At 47.4% G+C, this 26,658-nt stretch overlaps 1 protein-coding gene across 3 annotated transcripts in view; it reads right to left on the bottom strand.

The window, feature by feature from the left end:
- The window catches only part of LOC138267709 (GRAM domain-containing protein 2B-like), a 130,835-nt gene that overhangs the window by 45,340 nt on the left and 58,837 nt on the right, over positions 1 to 26,658 (bottom strand). Inside the window, exons 1-2 of one of the 3 annotated variants that reach the window (XM_069216863.1) lie at positions 16,201 to 16,397; positions 7,912 to 7,974 (exon numbers count right to left, since the gene is read on the bottom strand). The exons of 1 other annotated variant lie outside the window; for it this stretch is intronic. In XM_069216863.1, coding sequence (XP_069072964.1) covers positions 7,912 to 7,974; positions 16,201 to 16,250 — 113 coding nt within the window. In that variant the 5' untranslated portion in view covers positions 16,251 to 16,397. Of the gene's footprint in view, positions 1 to 7,911; positions 7,975 to 16,200; positions 16,788 to 26,658 lie in introns of those variants that run through there. One more of the 3 variants, XM_069216864.1, reaches the window with a different exon arrangement.

The raw sequence follows: 26,658 nt of genomic DNA, 5'->3' as shown, positions 1-26,658 counted from the left end.
ACTATTTTTCAGAAGTCCCGAGAGCGCTCGTTTAAAACGGCGCAAATGCTTTGAGAGTAAGGGCCTGATTTATGAAAAATTAGCGCCGCCTTAATGTCATTTTTTGACGCAAAGGCGGCGCAAACTTACAAATTATAATGATATATTGTAAGTTTGAACCGCATTTGCGTCAGAAATGACGTTAAGGCGGCGCTAATTTTTCATGAATCAGGCTCTTAATGTCACTACCTGGTGAAAGAAAATACATTTCCCAGGAAGTAAATATTAAAAAAAAAAAAAAGCAAAATTCAGATGTTTGTTCTTTTCCACCCCATTTAAAAACACTGTGCTTTTTTTCCTGAACTGTAAGGTGTTCGAACATGTTGTGTGACTCTCTTCCGTAGACCACATATGCTAGTAGGTATGTATGTTTTATGTAATTCAGTGCTTACGTAAGGGTCATTCGCCGTTCCCAAATTCCAAGCACGTAAACTGCTTCACCATATAATGTGGCGACCTAGAAATTATATAAATTAATATAACTTTGACCGTATACTGGTGGGGTGTGGTGGGGAGCTGGCCCCAAATGGAAAATCTGTAACCGCCCCCCCCCCCCCCTTCCTTCCCCAGAGCTGTGGTCGCTACAGGCTGGTAGAGCTGGGACAGTCAGTTGTATCTCACTCAGGAACAAGCTATGGTAGTAGCCTGGGCGCCATCTTGTGGTGGAGCCTGTCCCAGCCTCAGCCAGGGTGACCTGTGATCCATCCTGGATTTAAGAGAGGCCGCCTCGGAATATGTTCATGACCTTGTCCAGATTATGGAGAAAAGCCTCTTACAGACAACACATCGCTCTCCCAGTGTGCAAAGAAGGTGAATGGTTCCGAAGACCCTGACAGAACGTGTGACGTCAAGGATGGGCGGAGACCTGGGCAAGACTGGACCAGGGGGGCACCCAGAATACCCAGCACGAGACAGAGAATGAGTATTGGTCATGATTCTTCCAAGCCACACAACATCCCTCGTCCAGGGGGTGGCCTCGGAATGTACCAAGTATCAGGCACAGGGTTGTACCATCTGTTTTCAAGGGGGTCTGTAATGTGACAAGACCTCTGCACCTGACAGCTAGGCCACAGGCCACGCCCCGTCACCTGAGACCATGTATGCAAGGTAAGCTCGATAGCTCAGTTGGTTGCGCACCTCTTGCACAGGTATGCGTTTCCTTGTATGTGAACAGGGCGAGATGACTGAAGCTTCCAGCCGTGTAGGGTGTGAACAATAAACGCCATCCATCTGACTCACTGATTATTAAACAGCAAGAGACAAGTGAGTGTGTCCTGTAATTATGGAACCGGTCAGCATTCCAAGTTGATAACCACCGTGTTATATAATACCCCATGTTATACAGCTGATCGGTCATTATTTGTAAAACCAGAGGGGAGATAACTTCTCAGTGTACTTTTGACATCTTAAAATAGGTCTCGCTGCTCTGCCAAAGCGCCTTAATCCTGAGAGGGGCAGGCCCTGAAACCCCCACCTCACATCTCTGAGACACCGGCTGGTGAATGGAACGACGTAGGTTTACGTTTACCCACACTCCAGTCAGGATTACTTTTTTTAAAGTAATCAAAGTGAGAGACAAGAGTAACGCGGGGTAATCTCAGTATATTTTCAAGTTCCGCTTGGAGAGTCCATCACAACTCTCCAGGCCCTGAAGAAGTGCACAATTTTCACCCAGAAGACAAACATATTCCGATGACTATGCAACATGTATCTTTGGAATGTAATCTCTAATGTGTGATCAGTAGCTTCATAAAGTAGCTTTTCAAACTCTGCTAATACCCTTTAGTCCTGCCAGGATTTTGAGGGAGTGGACCCTTGAAGAGGTAATGCGTGACATCTACTCCAAGGACCCCATCCATTTACTCCGAGGATACTATTCGGCTGCGGGGGCTGTGTGAGAGGGAGAGAAAGCTCACTTCCCCAGGGGCCTGTTGGAAGGTGGGGGCCTGGACAATTGCCTACTCCCCCCATGCCTTAAACCGACTCTGCATCTTCTCTCAGTGTAGTTCCTTGTGGAGATCCTGTGTGTGGGAGGACATGTGTACTCCTAGGACACAACCCCCTTACTCTCAGGGCACTTCCGTGTACAGAGCCCGTGTGTGACTTATGTACTCCTAGGACACAACCCCCTTACTCTCAGGGCACTTCCGTATACAGAGCCCGTGTGTGACTTATGTACTCCTAGGACACAACCCCCTTACTCTCAGGGCACTTCCGTGTACAGAGCCCGTGTGTGACTTATGTACTCCTAGGACACAGTCCCCGTACTCTCAGGGCTCTTCCCTGTGCAGAGCTTGTGAGTGACTTATGTACTCCTGGGACACAGTCCCGGTACTCTCAGGGCACTTCCCTGTGCAGAGCCTGTGAGTGACTTATGTACTCCTGGGACACAGTCCCCTTGCTCTCAGGGCACTTCCCTGTGCAGAGCCTGTGTGTCTTGTGTACTCCTGGGACACAGCCCCCTTGCTCTCAGGACACTTCACAGTGCAGAGCCTGTGTGTGACTTATGTACTCCTAGGACATAGTCCCCGTACTCTCAGGGCACTTCCCTGAGCAGAGCCTGTGTGTCTTGTGTACTCCTAGGACACAGTCCCCTTGCTCTCAGGACACTTCCCTGAGCAGAGCCTGTGTGTCTTGTGTACTCCTAGGACACAGTCCCCTTGCTCTCAGGACACTTCCCTGAGCAGAGCCTGTGTGTCTTGTGTACTCCTGGGACACAGCCCCCTTGCTCTTAGGACACTTCACAGTGCAGAGCCTGTGTGTGACTTATGTACTCCTAGGACATAGTCCCCGTACTCTCAGGGCACTTCCCTGAGCAGAGCCTGTGTGTCTTGTGTACTCCTAGGACACAGTCCCCTTGCTCTCAGGACACTTCCCTGAGCAGAGCCTGTGTGTCTTGTGTACTCCTAGGACACAGTCCCCTTGCTCTCAGGACACTTCCCTGAGCAGAGCCTGTGTGTCTTGTGTACTCCTAGGACACAGTCCCCTTGCTCTCAGGGCACTTCCCTGTGCAGAGCCTGTGTGTCTTGTGTACTCCTGGGACACAGCCCCCTTGCTCTCAGGACACTTCACAGTGCAGAGCCTGTGTGTGACTTATGTACTCCTAGGACATAGTCCCCGTACTCTCAGGGCACTTCCCTGAGCAGAGCCTGTGTGTCTTGTGTACTCCTAGGACACAGTCCCCTTGCTCTCAGGACACTTCCCTGAGCAGAGCCTGTGTGTCTTGTGTACTCCTAGGACACAGTCCCCTTGCTCTCAGGACACTTCCCTGAGCAGAGCCTGTGTGTCTTGTGTACTCCTAGGACACAGTCCCCTTGCTCTCAGGGCACTTCCCTGTGCAGAGCCCGTGTGTGACTTATGTACTCCTAGGACACAGTCCCCGTACTCTCAGGGCACTTCCCTGTGAAGAGCCTGTGTGTCTTGTGTACTGCTAGGACACAGTCCCCTTGCTCTCAGGACACTTCCCTGAGCAGAGCCTGTGTGACTTGTGTACTCCTAGGACACAGCCCCCGTACTCTCAGGGCTCTTCCGTGTACAGAGCCCGTGTGTGACTTATGTACTCCTAGGACACAGTCCCCTTGCTCTCAGGACACGTCACAGTGCAGAGCCTGTGTGGGAGGACCTAGGTACTCCTAGGACACAGTCCCCTTGCTCTCAGGACACTTCAGAGTGCAGAGCCTGTGTGTCTTGTGTACTCCTAGGACACAGTCCCCTGTCTCTCAGGGCACTTCACTGTACAGAGCTCGTGTCTGTGACCAGCTGGAGTCCAAAGGCCCGGTCCCCTTACCCCGAGGGCACCATGCCACTGTACAGGCATGTGATACCAGGTGTAGTACACCTTACACACGGGTAACGTTTCCAGGTTTCCCAGGTGGATATTGTGAGTCAGTCAGTCCAAGCTTTTAGCTCACACACGGACCTGGGAAACATGTGAGCTTGACAAGGGTTCTGAGATCTGTGCCACATTCTCTGGCCAAAAGTTTTTTTTTTTTTTCTTGGAACAGCTGGAGGGGTTTCAGTCCAGACTTGCATTTCCCTCACACTGACCACAACACAAGGGCGCCGTGAGGCCGGGAGCCAATAATTCACAAAAACATGACAGGAACGGATAAAAAAAAAAAAAAAAAAAAAAACATATCCCAGAAAACCATGGACTGAAATGCCGCTGCTGTGAACCTCCTTTGGCCAGATAGTTATGTCCTTGGATAATATACACAACTGTCCTTTGTAATTGCAGAGTAGCTCTGTGCACCTAGGCTGACCACCTGACTCCAGGTCATTAGGGATAACTCTTCCCAGTCCAGGACTTTTGTGTGATAACACTGCAGTTTGGGTGCTGTAGTCCTGTTTTCTTCCACTGAGCTTACTTGACTTACACCTGAAATCAGTGACTTGTAGGTGAAATATTCTGGAGACAGGGTCTGTAATGACAGTGAGGTGGTCACCCTCATCCAACCCCCATGCGGTCTGAAACTTGTAGTCCAGAATATTTGTTTTGAGATGAGACAGGGCCACAGGTGCCAGCATGCAAAGAAATAATCTGGACTGTAAGAACCAGGAACAACGTAAGCCCTTTGAACTAATAAAAAGGTTATGATGCAGGGCCTGGAACGTGCTGTCTTCAGGTCAGCAACCTGCCCGTCACCAAGTACCCAACACTTACATCCAGCAAGGAGTGATATCAAATACTGCTTTAAAGTGCATGGCTGCCAAGTTTCCCAGGTGCATGCATGCTGCGCAGGTACAGTCCAGGCTTTTTTCCTTTGCATTCTGAGACTTGTAGTCCATTTTTATAATAGAACGAGCAAGACTGCAAGTCTCAGAATTCAAATAAATAAAAACCTAGACTGGAACAGTACATCACACATGGACCTATGAAAGGTGGCAGGGCAGAAAGTGGCCCGTGTGATGCCAGTGGCTTTCGGGCTGTATTGCTTTTCATCAGCCAACAGCACTAGGCATGCTGGGACTTGTAGTTTAATTTCCCATTATAATATGGCATCTGAAACAACAGAAATGATTGGAAGTCATGTCCATGCTTTGTGGCCTGTTGACGACTAAGTGTCTAGTAGGTTGTATGCACAGGCAAAAAGTGGTTCTAGTCTATACATGTGCTATGGGGGTAGAATTTGAGAATAAGAAGGAGGCCACAGGCTGGCAAATGACTGTACCACCAGCCACAGACATGCAGTCCCATGATTACGGTATGGGTAGACTACAGGGGGAACGAAGGGAAATGATTTGCAACTTCACATTATTTGTACAAACTTCACCTGCTATGCAAAGTGGTTGGAAGTTGTAACAAAGAGAAGTAAAATCTGGACCTCTGTGCAATGCTTAATTTGTGAAATAATAAGTGCCGGTGCCCAAAGGTTTTCTCAAAAGCCTGCACCAGCACAGCAGGATGCTGGGGTTGCCAAACACCAGGACTGTCTAATTTTGATTCCATAGTGCTGATGGGCCCTGCTTGCAACCACTGGCTCAAATTAAGCAGTTCTTGTGCGACAGTGGGAAAACATCCCCGCTTCCTGTAATGAGGTAAATCAGGCTGCTACCACTTAAATGGGGTGGTCGATGTGCCCCTACACTGCCCAGGCTAATACAATGGTTACCTCTTGCTACTCAAAACGTATTTATTTAGATTTATACTGTGATGTTCTATAGTGCCAACATGGCCAAAGGGCATCAGAGAGCTTTGCAAGAGTTTAAATTCCAACTCTCATGGAGGTTATACTTTTTTAGTAAAACAAAGGAAAAGAGAAAAACAGGATAATCTGGAAGAGTCCAAGAGTGTGTGGGAGATCACAGACAACCCACATGTCTTTTGAGAAGATATGTTGTGGGTCCCTAGTCTGGTCTGGAAGGGCTGCACAGGGAGGGGCAGGCGAAGGGATCTGCAGGTTCTTGTAGAGCTTTCCAGAGTTATTGGTTCTCCTTTGAAGGTGAGAGGCTCGGGAGAAGGGGTTCTCCCCAGAATGGCGGGAAATCATCACCTACTGAGCAGGTAAATCTGTAGGTGGAAGCAGGACACTTGGCACCAGGGCTCTGCAGGGACTTGTTGAACTTCAAACTGTCTAAGTTTGCAGGTTACAAAGCCTGCTATCATGAAGGGTGACATTTGCAGACTTTGTGGGTAAAGTTTAAACTTTACACACCTCTAGAGTACACATGTACATACATGAACACTGTACAAGCAGGGCCACTGCAATTATGTGATGCCGCAGCCATTTTCGCATAATTATGTATTTGGCACATAATCCTCCATCATCTTCTGCATAATATGCAGATTTAAAAAATATGTTGTTTCTAGCTCAAACAGATCAAAAGTTACAAAAAATATGGTGATTCAGGTTTGTGCGCACTGGAACGCTTTGCAGAAAGTTTGGGTGGTCATCTTTAAGTTGCTTATTAATGTATCTGGGGATTATATTGTTAATAATACATGAATGAATTCTATTCCCAGACACTATTACCAGGTGTAAAATAATGAAGTAATACTATCACAAAAATATGCCACTTATGCTGCATAATATGGCATTTCTTCCCACGTAATTTGTACAACACAGCTGCATAATTTGGTCCTCCCTCTGCCGCATAATTCCAGTGACCCTGTGTATAATAAACTGTGTGTCCAAACCTTAATAGGAAAAACCCTTCTTCCTCTTTTTAGGAAATCTAAAGTTACTGCTGGGAGTGAAGCACTTGTCGCTTTATCTTCAATGGCACACTTCAATGTAGGAGCAGCCATTGTAAGATACGTCAAGCTAATTACGAAAAAGAAGTTTCTTGCATAAGAATATGTCTTAAAAAGAGTTTTGTATAATTAATGTATCAGATTCCTATTTCTGCTGATTATTGCATATTCGTTTTTAATAATGTGTTTGCTGGCTGATTTTAACTCATCAGAAATGTACTTGGATATTATTGTTTTATAAATTGCATCATGCTTTAAAGTTTTTTTCATTTCTATAAGATAATATTGTGGAAATAAACTTTATTTACCCTCCAGGGCTCAATAATTGTGTAATGCAGGGGGATCTGAGAAAGCGGACCATGAAATAAAGGAAATTCTCCCACCTGCGGGTTGGGACCGCGGTGGGGTTGACAGAAGCTTGTCTGGTGCTCTCTCCGAAGCTCAGTTGAGTCTGAAGTATTGAGGACAGACCCAGCAAGCCAATGACCCTAAGAAACTTTGACTTAATGCTAAAGTAGAACAGTCGCTTCAGGAATAAGCTGGGGGGGGAGGGTGCTCAGTTAAGGGGGTGCGGGAAAGGTGGACTTAAAAACCACTTGGTGCTCTGTAGCGGTAGATAATGCCAGTCTAGAAAGACAGGTTTGTGTCTGATTTTCCGGGTAACCAGGAGTAGGCAAAGGGTCCGATTTAGATGCATGGCATGCATATTTGTCTGATGTGGCCATCTTGAAATTCTGGCCTAGGCCCACAATGGACTCCCCACCCTAAACCATTTCGCGAGTCATCACGGCCGTTCATCCCCCGCATTGATTGATCATCCTGTGAACACACCCTTGGAGGCTTTGTAGCCACTTGTTATGATTTCACAGAAGGAAACTACGAAGCATAACAATAGGTAAAGGCTTGGCTGCTCTTTGGCTAGGTTTGCGCTATAGAAATACCATATACATACATAAATTCACATAATGCCACTTCAGGTTACCAGAAACCCACTCCAGTATAAAGATGGAAAACCTTCGCCATGTATACTTACAACAAACCTTCCTTCCTACTTTCAGATCTATCCAAGAGCACACGCTGTGACAAAGGTGGAGGCGAGACAGTCCCAGAATCCCTTTTGTGGGGATCAACATGTCCTCCATTTTTAATAGTAACAGAAGAAGAGGTAAAGTACATACCAGGAGCGCCCCCAACAGGGCGTGGGCAGGACAGCAAGGAAGCGGTGGACACAACGCCAATCTCTGCAACAAAGAGGATTCATAAACAACACATATATGTGACAAGACAGGGGTTGTACAGGGTCTGAACAGCCCCGGCCCTCTCCCTTGCGAGAAAGGTACAAGGTGGCAGGTACGGACTGCTTTACTCTAACAGGTCCTGGTCTCCAGTCAAACCCACGGGTTAGGGTTTGCAAAGATCAGATCTGTGGCTGGCACAAACAGTGGGACAGACACAAAACAACACTCAACAACACTGACAAACAGAGCTCTCAAGTCCTCCTGGTCCATGAGTGAGAAGATCATGGAACGCACATTTTTTGTTTGCATTCTGGGACTTGTAGTCCTGATTTTTTAAATCCCAGTTAACAGGACTGTAAATCCCAGAATGCAAAGGAAAAAACCTGGACTGGATGAACTATTCACATATGGAACTGGGAAACTTGAAGGCTTTGCAGGCATGGACTTTAAGTGACCACACCTCAAAGTTAGCTTCAACAATCAAAATTGGCGCAGAGATGGGGGCAGACAGCCCCCCTTAAGAGAGGAGAAGGAAGAAAGAAGCAATTAACACAGAGATAAAACACTTAACAGAGGCGAGGTTTAACTGACACCCATTTCTAGGGGTGTGTGAAATGCCTGTGATTTGCTTTCACGTAGTTACGCAAAATGACATGTAATTATGCAAAATTCAAATCTGTCAATTCACCCTACAGTTTAGGACTGGGTGTGTCCTTATGTCAACTGTTGGTGCTAGAATTCATTTAAATAAAAGCATAGCAAACAAAAGCAGTTTTTGTTTTTTTTGTTCCTGTGTGTTAACTGTAAACTTACCACGAATGGCGCATTTGCGGTATATTTTTACTGTGAATGGCACATATTTACGCGAAGTGACAGGGTTTGGGAATTTCGTGTAAAAGGCATAATAATGTAATATTCCCAAAATTAAGTGAATTAAGCAAGCGTAATTTAAATTTGCCTAGCCTTACCAGTTTCAAGAAGTGTGATAGCTTTTTGAAACCCAATTACTCAGAAAAACAAATTGTTGAACTCAGGCCATATTTGCTTATAGTGGGTCGACACCACCCTACAGTGTGATCAGACAACAGCAGGCGCTCGTTCAACCAACTGTGCCTACCCCAGCCCATCTGCCTTTGGTGACCGGTAGAAGACGCACATCCATATATATATATATATACAGACTGGATAAAACCCCTTAATACATCAGGCCCACAGACTGCAAAAGTACAGACCACCAACATATCTACCACACACGAATATCTTCCCACATAAATTCTGACTTGCACCAGATCACACCAACTGTCCCTGTATGCGCCAGGACTGGAGCAAGAATAGTACGCCCATGCAGTCTTGCGATAGCTCGGCTCAGTTTAGTTATTTAAAAAGTGGTACATGTTTTGTAGGGAGATACTCGAATATGGCAGACATTTTGGTGGTTTAAGTGTTTTTGAGTCTGTTCTTGCTATCTATGGTTTCGTGTGGAACCCCATTACTGTCTTTGGAAGTGTAGGGTTTTATTTGACGTGCACATTTAAAGGCCTTTTCGGAGGCTGAATGCTGATGTGAGCTCCAAACGTGCACTTCAGCATTAGAGCATCCTACATGTCACAGTCCTCATGATGCCTGACAGCGCCACCTGCTGGCAAAGAGCAGCATTATATACAAGTTATTATATTGTAACTAAACGTTGTGACAGTCTTCAGAGGGAGTTTACATTCCAAATGCAGGCCTTACTCAAAGGTAATTGAGTCAATTAACAAGAAATGCATGATGCACTAGACTGTAGTCAGTCAGTCAAATAAACTTTAACCGGTTTGCAGAGGCACTAGACTGTAGATTTCGATATTAAGTAGATGAACTGTCCCCTGAAAGCTGAATATCACGCCCCTAGATAGCTGATGTGAACTTGGGCGCGTGCCTCGAAAGGGCCGGAGTCATTACTCTGGAGATTTGGTGAAAGTGGTCCATAGGGATGGGAATGTTGTATTATTGACAACTTTGCTACAACTTTCTGAAGCTCAGTGTAATCCGACAGAGTCCTGGCTCCCTCAACTAAGACTCGTTGTTTCAAATTGTGAGGAGGCCGGACAAGAGGAGGGCGCAAAGTTATTAGGTTGACACAAAAATATCGTTTCCCATTTAGATCGTTTCTAACTTCTGTTCTCTGATGGAACCAATAAAGCTGAATGGAATTACACCAAAGCCGGCAAGAATATCCTCATTTTCAGATCAACCACTGAAGACGAGGGTATGTCCTTGAGATACATCAGCTGGCATGGGCACTGCACGCGCCCTGTACCCAGGGCCCACTGCGGAAAGCTAGGAGCAGCAGGATTGTTACTTGGGCCTGGGCACAGTGTACTTCTGTGGGTGAAATACTGGATGCAAGGCTTGGAGAAGGCTGTGCGTTCATCCAGAGACTATACGTGGCCTTGGGAACTAGACCTAGGCAGAACGTAACAAAAGTGGCCCAAAAAAGGGAGTATATGCAACTTTTACTCATATGAGAAAGTAACACTCAGTATAAAAACACATAGAAATTCAGCTAAAATATTTGTTGGTAGGACTATGTGGTCATAATCTAAAGCACTCTTAATTAACTATGTGGATCCAATCATATCTCCTCAAAAGCACTGCCACGGACCTTCAAACAAAGGCACAGATTATATCACAGGTAAAATTATGGGTGACATCAACGGTGACATCACATACACGATTACCTTTGACTTTCTGACATAGGCATTAGATTTCCAGAATCTGATACTCAGACCATCACATGGTGCAGGAGACTGAAGATTGTGGTTAATATTAAGACAGAATTCTTGTGCAGTAAAACTAGAGGTGCACTTCTTCCATCAAAATAAAGGGGGGATCTGCTTCGATCAGAGCTGATCTTGAACAGTCAAAACAAAAAGTATCTTGTTAGTTCAATAGGGTGACTTTTTCAGTTAAAAGGTATGTTTTCAGCCTAAACTTAGTGGCCGCTTCTTGGTCAGAGCAGACTTGTTCGATCAATCTTAAAAAGGGGAATCTTGTTTGATCAGAGGTGAGGTTGTTTGAACGGATGTAACATATTCAGCTAGGGAGTGGTAAGGGGTAGTGGTAGTGCATTTTGGAGCACATGAATTACTACAGACAACATGGTTGGTGAGGCACTGTTTACAGACAGGACACTTTCACTGAAATGGCCCCTAGATTGGAATAGACAGGCATCTTTACTAATAAACTAGACGGCGCTCAAATGATTACAGGTGAAAATTGTGTTTCTGCAAATATTTAACTTGCGCATTACCTGGGTATTGATTTGAACCTATTAAACACGTTGTTTTCATCACACTTCAGAATTACAAAAAAATTGCTTCCTTAAATAATAATATAGTGTGAAATATTTGTACAGTTCATTTACAGGTATTCAGATTTTGTTGTGAATCTAAAAACAGCGACATCCCACAGCCTTTCCTTTCAGACTCCCTCTACCCAGTGAGATCATCATATCTCACTCTACGAAGTCCTCTCACCTAGCAGTCAGAGCAAGAAAAGTAAACAGCAATCTCCTTTTAAAAGAATAAGGAGCTATGTGTCAGAAGACGTGGAATGACATTTAACCTCCGTCTTTGAACGCACAGCAAATGCGAGAAGACAAAAATAAAATGTAAAGCCATCTTTATTGCTCATTCAATTTCTGAACTCGGGCATAGTTATTTTGGGGGTGTTGTAGCACCTTCCTGCGCCCCTACATGCAGCGCTTATGTGTGCGTCTCCAACTTCATTTCTAATAAATCCATTGTCAACTTTGTACGTTGGCAAATTTAAAACGTGGTTGCTAAATCCAGCAAAGGCTAAGTTTAGAAGGAGGAAAAAAAAAACTCAACAAAATCTACTTCTCCGAGAGGAGAAAAAAAAAATACAACACAGAACAAAATAGTCTGTGTAAACTTTGTTTTGCAGGAAGCTTCACACTTGGTGAAAGTGACATACTTTGCAACTCTGCCGGCAGAACATTCAGTTCACACTTCGAATATTTTTACAGATATTTCGGGGGCCTCGGCCCTGGCTCTCCCTGCTGCATTTTGTCCCTGGTTTCCCCACACACTAAACTGTTACAGTAGCAGCGTCTGATCTCAGCGCCAGGGAGCCAAGAAGCTGCCAACAGATGGCATGCAGCGCTATATAAAACCATCAAGTATACACATGGACGCAAACAAACACAACCCTGCTTACACACAAGTTCTACAGAGGTACACTGAATCACACACCGATGAAGCCACACACAGACCCCGGCCCCTACACATAGAAGCTCAGGGTCTCAGATACACACCATACAGTCCAGCACACACACAAACACAAAGCATAACGAGCATCTAAAACCCCTCATTGTGTTAGAAAGAACAGCTACACACCAGCATAGCCACATACGGTCACACACAGACCGCCACAGAGTGCCAAACACAAGCTCCGAATAACCCAATGATGCCTCATATCTGACACACAACCTGTCAACATTTATAATTTATAGAACACAAAACCACCCCACACAACCTCAACACATTCCCATAAAGCCTTGTGTAATACACACACAGGCCTGCTCCAGCATATCAGCCACCTGGAGGCCATTTGCATATGGAAGAACAAACAAACAACCATTGGCACTGCACTACAGTGCCTTGTGTAACTCACAAACAGACCTCCCGGGGACTTACAGCCACATGGACAGTCCATATCCTTATGCTAAACACACCGACCAACACAACCTCTACTCAACGCCCTAGTGCCTTGTGTAACCCCCACAAAGACTCACCACAGAATTAAATTCACGTGGAAACCGCCAGATGCTTCTGAACAAAAACTCAAACCGGCCAACACAACCTGCAGACAACCCGAAAAGCATGTATGTAACCCATGCACAAAGTTACACAATCACTCAGTCCTAAAGTCACGTGGAGGCTTGCACGGATCTGTGCGCGCAAACATTGCTTTGTGCAAATACAAGCAACCGTACACAACTGGTTTGTCACCTTTCTACAAGCAGTACTTGTGTTACTCTGCAAACACTAGAACATCAAAGACAAACCAGGCTTCGAGGCACATCACACTACCACAAGATGCATACCGCCTACACTGTTCAATACCTACCTATGCCATCCCTACAGAACCTGGGCTCACACCTCGCCCCATGACATCCAGAGTCCAGGCTTCGAGGCACATCACACTACCACAAGATGCATACCGCCTACACTGTTCAATACCTACCTATGCCATCCCTACAGAACCTAAGAACCTGGGCTCACACCTCGCCCCATGACATCCAGAGTCCAGGCTTCGAGGCACATCACACTACCACAAGATGCATACCGCCTACACTGTTCAATACCGACCTATGCCATCCCTATAGAACCTAAGAACCTGGGCTCACACCTCGCCCCATGACATCCAGAGTCCAAGCTTCGAGGCACATCACACTACCATAAGATGCATACCGCCTACACTGTTCAATACAGACCCATGCCATCCCTACAGAACCTAAGAACCTGGGACATCCAGAGTCCAGGCTTCGAGGCACATCACACTACCACAAGATGCATACCGCCTACACTGTTCAATACCGACCTATGCCATCAGAACCTAAGAACCTGGGATCACACCTCGCCCCATGACATCCAGAGTCCAGGCTTCGAGGCACATCACACTACCACAAGATGCATACCGCCTACACTGTTCAATACCGACCTATGCCATCCCTACAGAACCTAAGAACCTGGGATCCCATCTCGCCCCATGACATCCAGAGTCCAGGCTTCGAGGCACATCACACTACCAGAAGATGCATACCGCCTACACTGTTCAATACCGACCTATACCATCCCTACAGAACCTAAGAACCTGGGCTCACACCTCGCCCCATGACATCCAGAGTCCAGGCTTCGAGACACATCACACTACCACAAGATGCATACCGCCTACACTGTTCAATACCGACCTATGCCATCAGAACCTAAGAACCTGGGCTCACACCTCGCCCCATGACATCCAGAGTCCAGGCTTCGAGGCACATCACACTACCACAAGATGCATACCGCCTACACTGTTCAACACCGACCTATGCCATCCCTACAGAACCTAAGAACCTAGGATCACACCTCGCCCCATGACATCCAGAGTCCAGGCTTCGAGGCACATCACACTACCACAAGATGCATACCGCCTACACTGTTCAATACAGACCTATGCCATCCCTACAGAACCTAAGAACCTGAGATCACACCTCGCCCCATGACATCCAGAGTCCAGGCTTCGAGGCACATCACACTACCACAAGATGCATACCGCCTACACTGTTCAATACCGACCTATGCCATCGCTACAGAACCTAAGAACCTGGGCTCACACCTCGCCCCATGACATCCAGAGTCCAGGTTCGAGGCACATCACACTACCACAAGATGCATACCGCCTACACTGTTCAATACCGACCTATGCCATCAGAACCTAAGAACCTGGGCTCACACCTCGCCCCATGACATCCAGAGTCCAGGCTTCGAGGCACATCACACTACCACAAGATGCATACCGCCTACACTGTTCAACACCGACCTATGCCATCCCTACAGAACCTAGGATCACACCTCGCCCCATGACATCCAGAGTCCAGGCTTCCAGTCAAAGACCTTCATGTTACAAAACACGGTTATCAAGTACGGGTGATGGATGATGGAAACCAGGACTACAGCTCCCAGAATGCAATAGATCACTAGCTCGGCAGGCAATATAACATCTTGATGGCATAGACCCAGCTAACAACACTGTCCATACTACTCCACAAATATACATCTTCACTCGTCCATGAGAGCACCACCAATCCATGCAAGGCAGGCCTCACAGCCCCACAAAAACACATTCAGGACTTTAAGCGGCCACGCGCAGCAGTGCTCGAACCCAGGTGAACACAATCTCACCCCACACATGGTGCAAGAGGGTGGAAAGCATGTGCACTGGACTGGAGCAAACACACGAACATGGACAACCGCAAAACCCCTCAGGGCCAGGCGGCACAACTTAACTAGACGGAGAAATACTTCGAGGCCTATTCGCAAAGACTCTGGAGTCATTTTATTTTCTCTTACACCCTTTGTCAATTGGCCCCAAAACTTCAACAATGGAAATATCCAGTACAAACAGAAAAGACTGTGCGCTCTGCACTTTTGATGGATATTTTACAGTGTGATGATATGTAGAACGCCACCCTGGAGAACCACTAACTGTACTTATAAATGCGTTTGTGAAGTTACCCGCATGTGCTCAGTTACAGGTCCGTTCGGCTGCAGACACTGCTCTATTACAGGAACTCTGTAATTACAGGTCTCTCTGTTCGAGGCTATGTTCACTGGCAACTCCCCTGCGTTCGAGGCTCCGTTCAATCACAATTCCACTTTAGAGTCAGACGGGGTGGGAGTAGACTGTCTCCAGCCCCTTGGATCAGACCCAAGGCTCACACGTATTGTGTATACGCCGGCCTGCTCCACAGCACACAGGTCTCTAGGCGCTACTCACAGCTCCCCAGACATAAAATACCCTTCTGTAGACCACACACCATATGCATGCAGACTTAGACAGCAGAGGCGTGCTCCCACACACACAATCCCACCCTACACATATACACTTCTAAACGTATACACACCTACATCTAACACGCACATCACTCCAGAGTCTGCTCCGCACTCATCCATAATACGCAAAGATCTGCTTACAACGCCCCACACAAACACCTGGCATACACAGACACCGTCCCACAGTTGTTGACATCAGCCCCAAACACATAAAGTTAGACTCTGAGAGATCGTTACTCCTGTTTTAAATAACTCAGAAGTGACAGGAGGTCTTCTTCTGAATTGGACAGAACCAATGAGATGTCTATTGGCAACTGCATCAGAGGTAGGACCAGGAGATCAGATTTGTAATCCCGGCTCTTCCACTCGACACCAGTTTGATCGTGCGAAAATCGTGAAATCACCTGGAGTTTAGAGTCACTTGTCAGAAGTGGGTGCAATACGAAATAAGTGAAATACGGGTCATTTACGAGTGTATACAGAGCTTGTGCAGAAAGCGCACTGAAGTTACCACCACTCAAAGGAAGGAGCTACAGAGAACATGATGATGAATGCGCACAACACACAGGCAGAGCTCTAGTAGGCTCAGGGCCGAGAGTGAGAAAGGGTTTGAGGGGTGACATACCTTAGAGGTAGAGTGAGGGTCTCCCGCGAGCTCCTTCCGACGAGCTTCATGGTGGCGGCGCCTCGAGGCCCCGGTGTACGGTGCTGGTCCCTCCTCTTCTCCTTTTTCCCTCTCTCCCGCCTGGGTCGTCTCTTCCACTTCTCTCCCTGTGTGTCTCAGCCTTTTCAGAGTCTCTCTCCTCTTCTTTTGGGGGTCTCACCCGCTCTTCCTCCGCTCCCTTTGTAGCTTCTCTTTTGTTTCTCCCTTTCGTTCCCCTGTCCTCTCTCTCTCACCAGCACCAGTCACTCCTCCCGAAGTCTCTCTCCCTGTTTCAGGTGTTTCTCTCCGTCCTCATGGTCTCCAGCTTGCCTCTCGGTCTTCCTCGTTCGTCGCTGCGTTCTCCTCCTCCGGCTCTCAGTCTCTTTCTCTCCCTTCCTCCGTCACTCCCTCTTTTCCTCCGGCCCTCTCCACCCTCTGTCCTCGGCTAGCTCATCCAGGCGGTGCCCCCCTCGCCCACTCTCGCTGGCCCGCTCCCGCTGGCACTCATGCTGCTCCGTCGCACACACCGGAGGGAGTCGGTCTCTCTCTGGGCCGGGGCCCTCCCTCTCAGCTGATATCTTCTGGTCCCTCCCCACCCCTGGTGCCAGCTCACCTCTCCCTGCCAGGGACTGCCCAGGAGGCCGGGCCGGGCCAGCCCCTGAGAGTGACTGACTTAGCATGCAGCCAATGGCCAGTCAGAGGGACATGCCAGGGACGGGTACCTGCCAGGGGCCAGGGAGGGGCCACAGGGGGACACTGAGAGGTGTCTGACAGGCCGGGGTCTCTGAAGGCGAGGGGGGTCTCACTCACGACCTAGGCCGGGGCATATCATGGACCGTAGGCTGGCAGGGCTGGGACAGAGTGGGTCAGGTGGATGTCAAGCCTGGGTGCCATCTGTGGGATTGCTAGTGCCTCGGGATGGGTGGTGGGCTCGAAGAGAGACGACAGACTCCCGTGCTCCAGTCGTCTGTCCGACTGACTGAAGAGATGTGGGATGTCAGCCGGAGGTGAGAACCCTGGGCAAACCAGGTCTGAATCCCAGCCTCACCGCAACATCCTGTGATTCTGTGCAAACCACGTAAGCTCCCCATGCCTAAAGATGAAACGCGAGGGCCTCCCTTAAGGCGTCTCGTGAAAGGCACTCTCAGTCCCTTGGTCCAAGTTCACGCTATATAGAAATTGCAAAAAAACGCAGACTGACTCTTCGCCAGCCTTTCTCGCCCCTTAGAGGCACTTGCTGCGGCAATAGCTCGGCTTCGTGGCCCTATAAAGCCTGCCCAGCTTTTGACAGGCTCTCGCCATAATTTACAGAGGCAGCAAGCGTCGGTAAATGCAGGCGCCTAGAAGCGTTGCAGTTGCTTGAATGCACGATGCATGCACTGAAATACACAATGATGTCGTGGTTGAGGGTTCAAGCAGATGCGGCCTCTTTACCCGTCTTTCCCTGGTCACTTACCCGGGCTTCCTCCGCCGCCCATCCGCCCTCCCCCCCTCCACCCCCCACGGGTTCAGGACTTTCCTGTCCATCGTTTCTTTGTCTTCTCTCAGTCTTTCTTTTTATCCCACTCACACCGTCCCCTTCCCCCCAAAACCATCTTCAAGCTTTAAGGTTATGTTACTTTTATTTTTCTCGCTCTCATTGTCTCATCCCCTCAGTGACCCCACTCCCCCCTTCCCCTCAATGTCTCCGTCGCTCTCACCTTTCACTCCACTTTTCTCCCCCGTCTGATTCTCACCCTCCGACCCTTTTTCACTCCCTCTCCCAATCCCCCCGCTTTCTCTGGCGCGCACCCCTCTTTCTCTCATTTTTTCTCTCTCACCCCTTCTCTTTCTCACATCTCTCTCCCCGTGCTTCCCCCACCGTGTACTCTTACCCCCACCTGTCTCCCGTTAGCGCCTCCCGTTTCTCATCTTTCCGATACTTGGCTCGTGCCAACCACGACACTGTACCCCGCTCAGGGATAGTTTCCATCTCCACGAACCTCAACCCTCTGAGCTACCTCTGCGCAGCGACGCGCTTAAAACGGACCCCGTGGCCCAACTCAGGAAAATCCAGGAATGTCTTCCTCATTAAACCGTTTCTTCACACGCTGCCGCACCCTTAGCTGAACCCCCCCCCCCGCACCCCCGTCCACCTCCCCCTCTCCTGCTACCTCTACGTTTCTGTTTCCTCTCGTGCCTTCTCGTCCCATCGCGCCTCTCCTATCTGCCCCCCACATATCTTTCCTCTGCCCCCCACCACACACACACAGCCTGCGTGTGTAGGTTTGTCACGCGGGGTCAAACCAGCGTTTTCAAAGTCAAACACTGAAATACTGACGCAGATGCTGACGGGAGTTGGCGGGGATCTGGAGAAGTTGGGGGGTTGAGGTACGTTAAGCCGTCTCCCCCCCTCCTGCCTCTTCACGGGTCTATACATAGCGCAATCCGCTCTCACCCTTCCTCGTCTAACGCATCGAGCTCAGCATCTCACCTTCACCTTATCCAACCCCCCCAAAGCCTGCTCTCCCCGCCACCTCTCACCTTCCTGGGATTTATTCTTTTCTCTTGTCTCCCCCCTCTCCTCTCTCTCCTCCCTGACATGTCTCCTGCCGGCGATCCGTCCGTCCGCAGGTCGATCTCCAGGGGCCTAGCTTGGCCAGTAACATTGGAGGGTGTTTTTTTTTTGGGGGGGGGGGGGGGGGGGCGGGGCGCTCGGATTTTCCAACAATCACGCTCACCTATAATGTCAAAATGCAGAATATGACAGGCAGGGCACATGAGAGGGGCTAGAGCAGTGGTCTCCAAACTTTTTAATGCCGCACCCCCCATTTGGAAAATACAAATCCTTAGGCCCCACCTCAGAATTTTTCACAATTATTTTATAAGGATGGCAATGTTTAAATATGTTTAGGTCTATTTAAACATTGCAGTTAAGTAGTTACCTTTGTTTAAATACAAAAACATGCTTCTGCTTAAAACAAAGGCCTTTTATCTGTATAATGCTTCTTTTGGCCAGAGTCTGACGCCCCCCCTAGTATCACTTGGGGCCCCTCCAGGTGGGCCCGCCCCCTAGTTTGAAGAACTCTGGGCTAGAGAGGCAGCGGAAAGGGAGACGAAAAGGGATTGGCGGGGTACTAAGTGAGGGAAAACACATTGGCCCAGATTTATGAGGGCCTAGCGCCATTCCAACACCACATTAGCGTCATTTTTTTACGCTAAAGTGGTGTTGGAAGGGCAAAAACGCCACGCCATATTTAAGCATTCTGCCACTTTGTAACCCCGTGCGCCACATTATGCCTGCACCAGGAATAATGTATGCAAGAGGGATGTTCCGGCACTAGGAGGGGGGGGGGGGGGGGGATGAAAAAATTGTGAAAATAAATCTAAGAGAGTTCTTTGCGTCATTTTTACTGGCACTTTTAACGCCTGCTCAGGCTCCCATTGTTTTCAATGAGCCTCTGGGTGCTTTGCAGGATTAGCATCAACATTTTTTACACGCCAGGCTAGTGTAAAAAATTATGACGCTAGTACCCCTGACTACTGCCATGGTGCGCTGTATTTTGAATACGGCGCACACACGTTGGCGTTAGGGGGGCACTAAAGGGCGCAAGAAAAGTGGCGCTACAATAGGTGCAGCGCCACTTTCCATAAATCTGCCCCAATATTTAGTAAAATAACCAACATTTTTGAAGACTTTCAAAGCAGTGAGTAAGAGATTGTGCGTGCGTATTTTATGTGTATTTATGTAAAAATTCCTAGTGAAATCCGACAGACAACTCACCATACCCAACTGAAAGCACCTGTACCCAACTATTCATCACAAAAAAGATTATAAGGTGGGTGTAACACCCAACCACCCCCCGCTCACGCCCCGCTCCTCCATGCTACACCCCTGTCTACCTCTCTCCTCTTCAGGGGTGGCTCCTCCATAAGGGCGGAGGAGCGTCACCCCTCCCGCCTGCAGCCACCTCTGCAAATCCTTTCACAAGGAGGGATAATAATCTCTGGCATTGGGGTGGCATTGGGGGTGATGAGCAGAGGGGAGTGCACTGTGCCAGGCCAAACACACATGCGCACAGGGCTCTCTGCAGCCCAACAACGCAGTTGCTGGCCTGGAGAGAGCCTACACAGGCTCCCAGTCTGCCTGGAGCGCCCAGGGTGGGCACTCTCAGCCAATCCTGACGCTGCTTTTGGCAGCATCAGGATTGGCCGCAGGGCAGGCTGGGAGCCTGTGCCTGTGTGGAGCAGAGGAGTGGCACGGCGGTGGAGCGGAGGTACGTTTTTTCAAAATGTTATTTTGTTAACTGTTATTAATTCTCCTGCCCCCCGCGCCGCCCGTCCCAGGAACTCCGCGAGCCGCGACTGCTACTCTTCTTTTCCTTCGACCTGCCCTAAGTCCTGTTCTTTGCTTTTACCTTCCTCTGCCCGCTGCATATCCCTTCTTCTGACACTCCCTTTCTCTCTCTCTCCTCCTGCCTCCTTCCCACTCTGTGTCCCTGTCAGTACTTCATTTGTAAAATAATTAGTGCTGTGCGCTTGTCAGGAGACCACTACATCTGGCACCACCCATTGCCTCTGTCAGCACTATTAAATGACAATTCAGAATTTGTATATGTTCAAATGACTAATACCAGCCAACCAGTGGTTAATTTGTGCTTGTTGTTGTTTCAGGTGCGGAGCACTAGCACTTATTTTTTTAGGGCTGGCACTTATTTTTCTGCCTCAAGCAGTTACTGCGAGCAAAAGACAGCGGAAGAGAAAAACAAAAAAGTGTCACAAAGGGAGAAAGTAGAAAGCAGCAAGAGTGAGCTAAAGGGGCAGGGAGTGGAAATAAATGGATTGAAGAGGCCCGAGATGGCTTCAGGATTACGCTGCCTCAGTGTTCCGTGTTCGCACATTTAATTGCAGCAGCCGCGTGTTTCAGAGGAGGCTTTGGGCACTGGTGCGTTTTTATTTACAAATTAAGCACTGCAGCCAACCAGGCTATTCCTTTTTAATGTACATAGCATTATTAAACAACTGTTGTTGTGTTCATTACAAAATTAGACAAGCAGCGCCATGTGGCTGGCTGTCATAAGTGATTGTGTTGATGCTTAAGTGTCAGTGCTAAGCACCGGAAACCACCGGCTCAAATTAAGCATTGGTCCTCATTACCAACTCTTGCCTCTCTCCTCGCTTCTTCTTCTCTCTTCCTGCCTTTATCTCTCTTCCCTCCACTGAGCTGAGTTGTGATTGGTTAAAAAGAAAGGGGTGATGTTTCTTATTTATGGCTGGGGAACAGAGTCCTGAATAATAGGGTCACTAGAACTGTGTGCCTTGAACTGTGCACTTGTATGGCCTTCAGTCCTTCACTGTCTCCCCTGACTACTGCTACTTGTACCGTTCCATCTTCCCTGTTCTGGATGCCCTCTCCAATACCCAGCGGCACTGGAATTATGCACCCGGGGAGGACATTACTTCATTAGAAACATCACAAAATAAAATTATGACAGAGTGTTGAAACTTTTCAAACACTCACCGCCTGTCACAGATCTAGGTTTAATCCACTATTATTTTGCTCGCCACTTCACCCCAGATTGGACCCATCCACATGCAAATAAGTCTTGACCCTGCTCCCCATGGGAACAGTGCAGCCCAAACTGCTAAGCCTGATCCTCCGGAAACCTGGCCTAGTGAAAAATCACCACTGATTCTAAGATGCCAATATCCGCTTTTGATATCGCAGGTTTGAGCTGGTGTTGGGACAAACAAATCTTATATAAATCTACCAATTTCTCATTCTGGACTGTCACTGTGTGCAAAACATGCAATGCTCACCTTCCAGAATGCACCTTTCAGCACTAGAAAAAAAGTACAAGTTTCATTAACTGCACACAAAAGTTAAACGATGTGTCTAGGGTTACACATTTTGGTCAAATGGGTAAATTTAAGATTTCATCCAAGCTGATTCCACAGTGTGCAGTTCAGACACTGGGGCCATATGACCTTCTGCGTTTACTTCTTCAAATGTGCAATTCTTTATGAAATCTTGTGTTTGCTGCACTAAAATCATGTGGGAAGATTCATGAAAGGCATGGATTTACCCATGTTCATGTAATCAGCCTCATTGATGCAAATACATCATTTCTGGCAATTCCCAAACATAAGCAGTAGTACGTCTGAAAAACTGCACCATTCTTGCGCTCATAAACACTCACCCATCCACATAAAAACACATGCACAACCCAAACAAACATATGCAAGAAATATTAAAAGAATAAAAGTAGAAAATAGAAAAGTGCCCCTAGATAAAGGTGTTGGCACGTGTTTGCAATAAAAAGTAAGTTAAAAATTAAACACAGCAGTTGGTTGCCTCCATTGAATGGTACATTGTGTATCACTGTTATACCAATGCAAGATGGCTGACATATTGCTTTTAAACATGGTGGCCATTTTGGAATAGAAGTACAAAGATATAGTATGCACTACTGTCACCATTACTAAGTAAGGCCTCACTTATTGAGCATAAACTTTGCAACAACGCATAATGTGCATTGCAAACATTCTTCTTAAGAGGAAGCACAAAACATCTGCCCAATCAAATGCTGTAGGATAGCTGTCAGGCCAGACCTTAAAACTAAGGATATGTAGCAACTATTGACGACATGCCATGATGGCGTAGAAGCTTCAGATGTTGAAAAATTGAGCTGTTTTTTCACCTTGGTGCTCAAGTGAACTAGTAAACTTCCCAAAGAAGTTCCAAATTACGGCTGATAGCTAATCACGTCACAAAGCCAATGGCATAGTATGTAATGACGTGACAATGATGCACCATATTGATAGGCAGCATCAGAAACTGGTAGTCACTGCTAACAATAAGATCCAAAAGGTACATTTCAATGGTACACTGCATGACAAAACAGCTTATATGGCGCCTGTTGACATCACAAATGGTATCATATTGGCAGACTGCGTCACTAAAGAGCTGGCACACAGAATGATGACATCACAAAGAAGTATCATAATAGACCACTTCATCGTGAAGCAGCTATTGCGCCAACTGATGTCACACTGGCTGATGACATCAAAATGGTTCTTATAATGGCGGACTTCAACAAAAGTACTTCAACAGCTGCTCCCCCCCCCCAGTGCCTTGAAACCCTCACGGGTACGTAGAGCGCTTTATAAATTCAATGATTGATTGATTGATTAAAAAAGCAGGTGCCAGACAGGCTGATGCCATAAATGAGCATTACGTCGGTACATTTTATTACAAAGCTCCTGCTATGGGGTGAATGACCTCACACTGGGCTGCCATACTGGGACGCTACATCATAACGCAACAATCAGACTGGTTGATTGACAGGCAGGAATGCAACAAACAGTAACTATGAAACCAGCTGATGGCCAGAATAACAGCTGCTGTCGATGAGGTCCAGGAGGATGGCATAATGGCGCACTCTATGAAAAAGCTGCTGTCATATCAGGTGATGACGTCAGAAAGGGAGGACTTCTAATCGAAGACTACATTATAGAGTATCCGTGATCCTGAATGACGGGATCATAAATGAGTGTAATGAGGTCTGACTACCATCTAACAAAGCGGCTTGAGACATCACAAAGGGGTGTGCTTCTGGCCTTGACCTTTGGACCTGACCAAAGGCGACTTACATCTAAGCGCATCTATCAGCATGACTGACAGTGTCAAAAAATACTTTACCACAGCGCACTCTATCATGAACCATCCGTGGTGACATCACAAAAGGGTGTCCTATTGTCTGGCTGCAAGGCACAGCAGCCAAGTGTATGTTAATGACGTCCCATATCATGAAGTAGATATGACGGCCATTCATAAAGCGCTATCGCAATCCAGGTTTACACCTCAACGTAGCCAAAGGCAGGCTGATAGCGTCATAAGCATTACAGCTGCGCACTAGGTCATGAAGAACCATTGATGACGTGGCAAGAGTATCGTGATGGGGGGCGCACCCCGAAGTGAGTGTAAGACTAGCTGATGACATCATGAATGAGTAATACACCGGTGCTCTGTAGCATGAAGGAACTGTGAGGTATCACCAAGGGGTGTTACAGTGGCAGACCACGTGACAAAACAACCGTAAAACTGACTGTTTGCGTCATAAAGGAGCATTACATCAGCACAGTGTACCACGAGAGAGCTGTAATGACATCACAAAGGGGATTATAATCGCTGGCTGCACCTCAGAGCAGCTGTGGGACGGTCTATGACATCATGAAAGAGGGTCACAATGGCACACTGCAGAGCGAAGCAGTTATCACCAAGGAGACGTTGGCATGTTCTCTGATTACATCACAAAGGGGCATTACATTAGCACACTGCGCCATGACACTTCTGTGATGTCATCCGAAGGGGCAGTAAAATGGCTGCCTCTATCACAAAGCAACTGTGAGACTGGCTGATGACATCACAAAACAGGGCCGCAGGGTGCACGTTAACACGAAGCAGCGATCATCATAAACAAACAGGTTGCTCAGTGACATCATAAAGCATCTGGCACAGAATACATTAAAAACACAGGAAGGTGGGTAAAATCTGCACTTTCAAAAGTACAATTACTTTATGAAAACAAGTAAAACAAAAGCGCTTTGCACACGTGAGAGACTCTGCCACAGAAGCGGAGGCGAGTTGTTAGGAAATACAGGTGTCCGTTTTTTCCAAAAAAGTGCAACTCAGCAGCCTGGAAAAATATATACTAAACAAACAACGTAAATAAATCATGATAATGATTCTGATTGTTGTTGATGTTGTTATAATCATGAAGCACATGAGCACTGGGTACGGAATGCTGGGGTTGGCTCTGCTGCCGGAACGCGTGCAACGCAGCGGCTGCTGCCGTCCTGGATGCCAGATGCGAGGACATCCTGAGAGGTAACATCGCGCGTGCGCTGCTGCGAGGGGGCGAGTCTGGGAGCAAACAGCATCACTGCCCATCACCAGGGACCTTAGTGACTGTCATTCTCCACCACTCTGTCCCTTCTCTTGAGTGGGTAAGGAAAACAGATGCTATGATAAAGGCGGGGAGGGGCATTGTTACATTTGCAATAATAGTTATTGCTTTTCGGTCACGTGCTCCATCCTGTGAACATGTTGTACTTGCAGAAGTATCCCACAATGCCACTGGACCTAGGTCTGCTCAAACTCTTCCCCATTCATTCCTAGCCCTTGCTAGACCCACCCCCCACCCACCTGTCCACAACTCAGTGAATGCAAGGGCCCTAAAGTTGCCACCGAGTGGCGTCCTGGTGCAGTGGCACATTAACAAAATCAAAGAAATCACAAAGAAATGAAAATACTGTCGACAATAAAGCTGATAATGCTAACAACGTACATTGTTTAAATTATTATATCCCCCCCCCTTTCTGAGGACATCAGACTTCTCCTTGTTTTGCTTCTCAGTGGGGGCACGCGGACGCCACGAATTCCCACATGTATTCCGAAATGACATAACCCCACGGCTGGACGCAGAGTGACCTCTGCCCCCGGATCTCGCTGTGCCCCGCCGATGACGTCACCGAGCGCGCGCTCCAGAGTGGACGCAGAGTATAAATAGCGCGCAGTTCTTGTTCCCATGGCCTCGGGGCTCTGATTCACCTCCTGGGAACAGGACTTTCAAGGAACAAACGAGGCGCTTATGCAAGAGCGCCACTTGCGCTGCGTGCCTGCGCGGTGACGCAAACTTTCAGCGCAAGCCTCCTGGACTGAGTGGCGCTAATACCACCTGTGTGTAATTGTATTTATATAGCGCTTACTACCCCTGAGGAGGCAATATAGCGCTTTTCGGCGAGTACGCTATTCCGGAACCCAAAAGGATTAGTGGTGGATTAGTATAGGGAAATATAAGTTTTGTATTATTATATGGAGGTATGAGTTAACTTAAGCGGAGGACACGTGAGTCTGTTAGTTTGAATAGAATAATAGAGGGACAGAGGAGGGAAGAATCCAGAAGTGCTAATTGGGAGATCATATTAGTGAGATAAGGTTTGGGATGATTAAAGGGGAGATGGAGGATGGAAGAGTCTGTAGAAAGGGATTAGGGAGATCATAGTAGTTAAATGGGGTTTGGGATGAATCAAAGGAGAGAGAAGTGAGGGAGAATTTATTAGGGTTGTTTAGGAGATCATTGTCGTAAACTGAGGTTTGGGGTGAGCCAGGAGCGGTAGAGGAGGGAAGAGTCTAGGAAGGGTTATAGTAGTAGAATAGGTTTGGGATAAGTCTGAGAGTGGGGATGGAGGATATATTGATAGAGGCATAGGGTGATGGTGAGACAGAGTAAAACTTTTGAAAGTGTAAAACTTTTTTCCCCTCTTGTACAGTAGGATTAGATTAGTAAATATATAGATACACAATTACATAATTAAGGGAATAAATGTGTAAGGAATATAATATATTGAGATTTTAAGTTGTATAGTATAAACACAGGCTTTCAAGAGTTACAGTAT

Source organism: Pleurodeles waltl, chromosome 12, assembly GCF_031143425.1.
Source record: "Pleurodeles waltl isolate 20211129_DDA chromosome 12, aPleWal1.hap1.20221129, whole genome shotgun sequence".
NCBI lineage: Eukaryota > Metazoa > Chordata > Amphibia > Caudata > Salamandridae > Pleurodeles > Pleurodeles waltl.
The sequence above is the reverse complement of the archived record's forward strand: the minus strand, read 5'-3'. Positions and strand labels throughout refer to the sequence as shown.